At 57.6% G+C, this 2,790-nt stretch overlaps 1 protein-coding gene across 1 annotated transcript in view; it reads right to left on the bottom strand.

Moving 5' to 3' along the window:
• Window positions 1-2,471: 2,471 nt before the first annotated feature.
• CCDC166 (coiled-coil domain containing 166) overlaps window positions 2,472-2,790 on the bottom strand; it is a 1,413-nt gene continuing 1,094 nt past the window's right edge. The window contains exon 2 of the mRNA XM_011938217.1: window positions 2,472-2,787. Coding sequence (XP_011793607.1) covers window positions 2,472-2,787 — 316 coding nt within the window. The remainder of the gene's footprint in view (window positions 2,788-2,790) is intronic.

Here is a 2,790-nt window from a genome sequence, read left to right as displayed (position 1 = left end):
TCTCAGCCTCCCAAAGTGCTGGGATTACAGGCTTGAGCCACCGCGGCCGGCCGTTACGTGACTTTTAACTAAAGCCCACGGTTCACATTAGGGCTTCACTCTTGGTGGTGTAGATCCCATGGTACGGAAAAACCACGTTTGCACAATTGTAGTACTGTATGGGGTAGTTTTGCTGCCCTAAAAATGCTCCTTGCTTCACCTTTTCACCCCATCTTCCCCCAACCCCTGGAAACCACTGGTCTTTAATTGTCCCCCACGTTTTGCCTTTTCCAGAATGTTGCAGTTGGAATCATACAGCCTGCTGCCTTTTCAGACCGGCTTCTCTCACTTAGCAACGTGCACTTCAGTTTTCTCTGTGTCTTTTTATGGCTTGACAGCTTGTTTCTTTTCAGTGCGGAACAATATTCCATTGTCTGGATGGATCAGAGTTTATCCACTCACCTACTGAAGGACATCCTGGCTGCTTGAGTTTTGGCCATTATTAATAAAACGTCTATAAACATCCATGTGTGGGATTTTTGTTTGTTGTTTGGAGATAGCGTCTTGCTCTGTTGCCCAGGCTGGAGTGTAGTGGCAGATCTCAGCTCACTGCAACCTCTGCCTCCCGGGTTCAAGCGATTCTTGTGCCTCAGCTTCCCTAGTAGCTGGGATTACAGGTGTGCACCACCACACCCGGCTAACTCCACGTGTGGGTTTTTATATGGACACATATAAAAATGTTCAACTCCTTTGGACGAATGCCAAGGAGTGCTATTGTGGATGGTATGGTGAGAGTGCGTTTAGAACCTGCCAAACTGTCTTCCCCAGTGGCTGTGCCATTTTGCCTTCCCACCGGTAATGAATGGGAGCTCCTGTTGCTCCTCATCCTTGGCGGCCTTTGGTGGTGTCAGTGTCCTAGATTTATGCACTTACAGGTGTGTTTTACTTGAACGTTTGGATCTTTATTCACAAAGAGCCAACCTTCCAGACAGGCTGAGTGAGTGGGCTCCCTTTACTTTTTCCAGGGCCCAGCTGTCCCCCTCCCCAATACAATTCTTGCCCCAGGGCCAGACACCCTTGCGCCAAAAAGCGTCACACACAGGGACGACCCAGTTACACAGACCCTAAGGTCGAGGTCCATGCAGGGAGGTGCACGGGGCCCTGCAAGCCAGGGAAGCTGCCCGCCTCCCAGCAGCTGCACCCACCTCCCTGCCCGCTCGCCCGGGGCACAGAGCCCCAGCGTTGGCAGCTCCTCCTGAGGGGACAGAGATGGCTCAGGTGGGCCCACCCGGATCCCTGGAGGAACTGGGGGCACCCACTTGCGTCCAATTTCCAAGCTGCAAGGGAGCTCAGCACCTGCTTTCCCTGAACACTCTCTGGGACCCTGTGTCCCTGCCCTCAGCAAAGCCAGGGCTGAGCACCACAGGCCTGCCAGAGGGAGGAGCCGGCCCGCGGGACAAGGAGCAAGGGAGGCCACCTCCAACCCGCAGAGCCGCAGCCGCCCCCACGCACCCCCGGAACCCACGCCGCCCCGACGCGAAGCGCGGCGCGTTCTAGCGGCGGGCACTCGCTGGTCGTGTCGCGGCCACAATGCAGCATGAGCGCCAGCTGGGCAGGCGTCCCAGGCAGTCCAGAAGTCTGACCCTCCATGGAGCGGCATTTTAGTAACCGCCTGCACACACCCAGACGCGACAACTAAATGCCACACGTGAGCCTGGAAGATGGGGACAGCTACAGAAACACTTGGGACGGGTGACAAAACTGTGATGTGAGCGATGATGGGATAATATTCCTCCACAGTAAACGTCCTGGTTCTGATCACTGCACTGCGGCATCGTAGAACATCCTCTGTTCAGGAAAACGCAGGAAAGTACTTCGCGGCTACGCGGCCAGCGTCTCCAACCGCATCTCAAACGGTTCCGAGGCAACGCGCGTGCACAGCCATACACACGGACCAAATTCACGGGCAGCGTCAGCGGCCAGGCATTCGGATAAAGGGTCCATAGCCGTCCCTGTGCTATTCCTGCAACTTTCTCTAAGTTGGAAAGTATATCAAAGTTTTTAAAGTACTAAAAATCTCCCAATAGGTTGAACATAATTCTTCCTCTTGGCGCGGAGAACAAAGCCCAAGCTCTTCCCCCGGGTCTCCCCGTGGCGGCCCCGCTGCCAGCTGCTGCGTTGTCGCCTGTCCGCGCCCGCCGGTGCCCGGGCTTGCTTCTGAGCCTGCCGGCTCGCGGTGGGGCTCCGCTGAGGGCAGGGACGCGGGGTCCCAGAGGGCATTGAGGGAAAGCAGGCGCTGAGCTCCCTTGCAGCTTGGAAATTGGAAGCACGAATGAGTGGCCCCGGTGCCGGCCGGAAATGCTAGAGCTTGCACGTGGGTGTCAGAGCCGCCTGGGGGCCACGCCTTTATTAACCATTGCATTATCCCCCTAAGCGTCCTGCGCGCCAGGCTCGCCCACACCAGGGCCTCCCGGGCCTCCCTCCCTGCAGGTTCAGGCTGTCCCCGGGGAGGCTTCTGCCGCAGCGTCAGCATTCACGCTCTCCTCCGACTGTGGGGGGAGAAGGGCCGGATCCCGATCCCAGGACAGACCAGAGCGAAGCTTGGGGCCAGACTTCGTAGAGCGGAGAGTGTCCTGTGAGGACACCCTCAATGAGGACCCCGAAGAGATCCGAGAGCCCTCGAGTGACTGGGCCAGCGACAGGGCCCGGGAGGCTGCGCGCGACGCGGTCAGGGATGGGATCCGGGATCCCACCTTTGAAGTGGCCAGCGATGGGACCGCGGAGTCCATGATTGATAGCACCAACGAGGGG

The sequence above is a fragment of the Colobus angolensis genome, unplaced genomic scaffold, assembly GCF_000951035.1.
Source record: "Colobus angolensis palliatus isolate OR3802 unplaced genomic scaffold, Cang.pa_1.0 Scaffold17, whole genome shotgun sequence".
NCBI classification, from domain to species: Eukaryota; Metazoa; Chordata; class Mammalia; order Primates; family Cercopithecidae; genus Colobus; species Colobus angolensis.
Note: the sequence above shows the minus strand (reverse complement) of the source record. Positions and strands in the feature narration are given on the sequence as shown.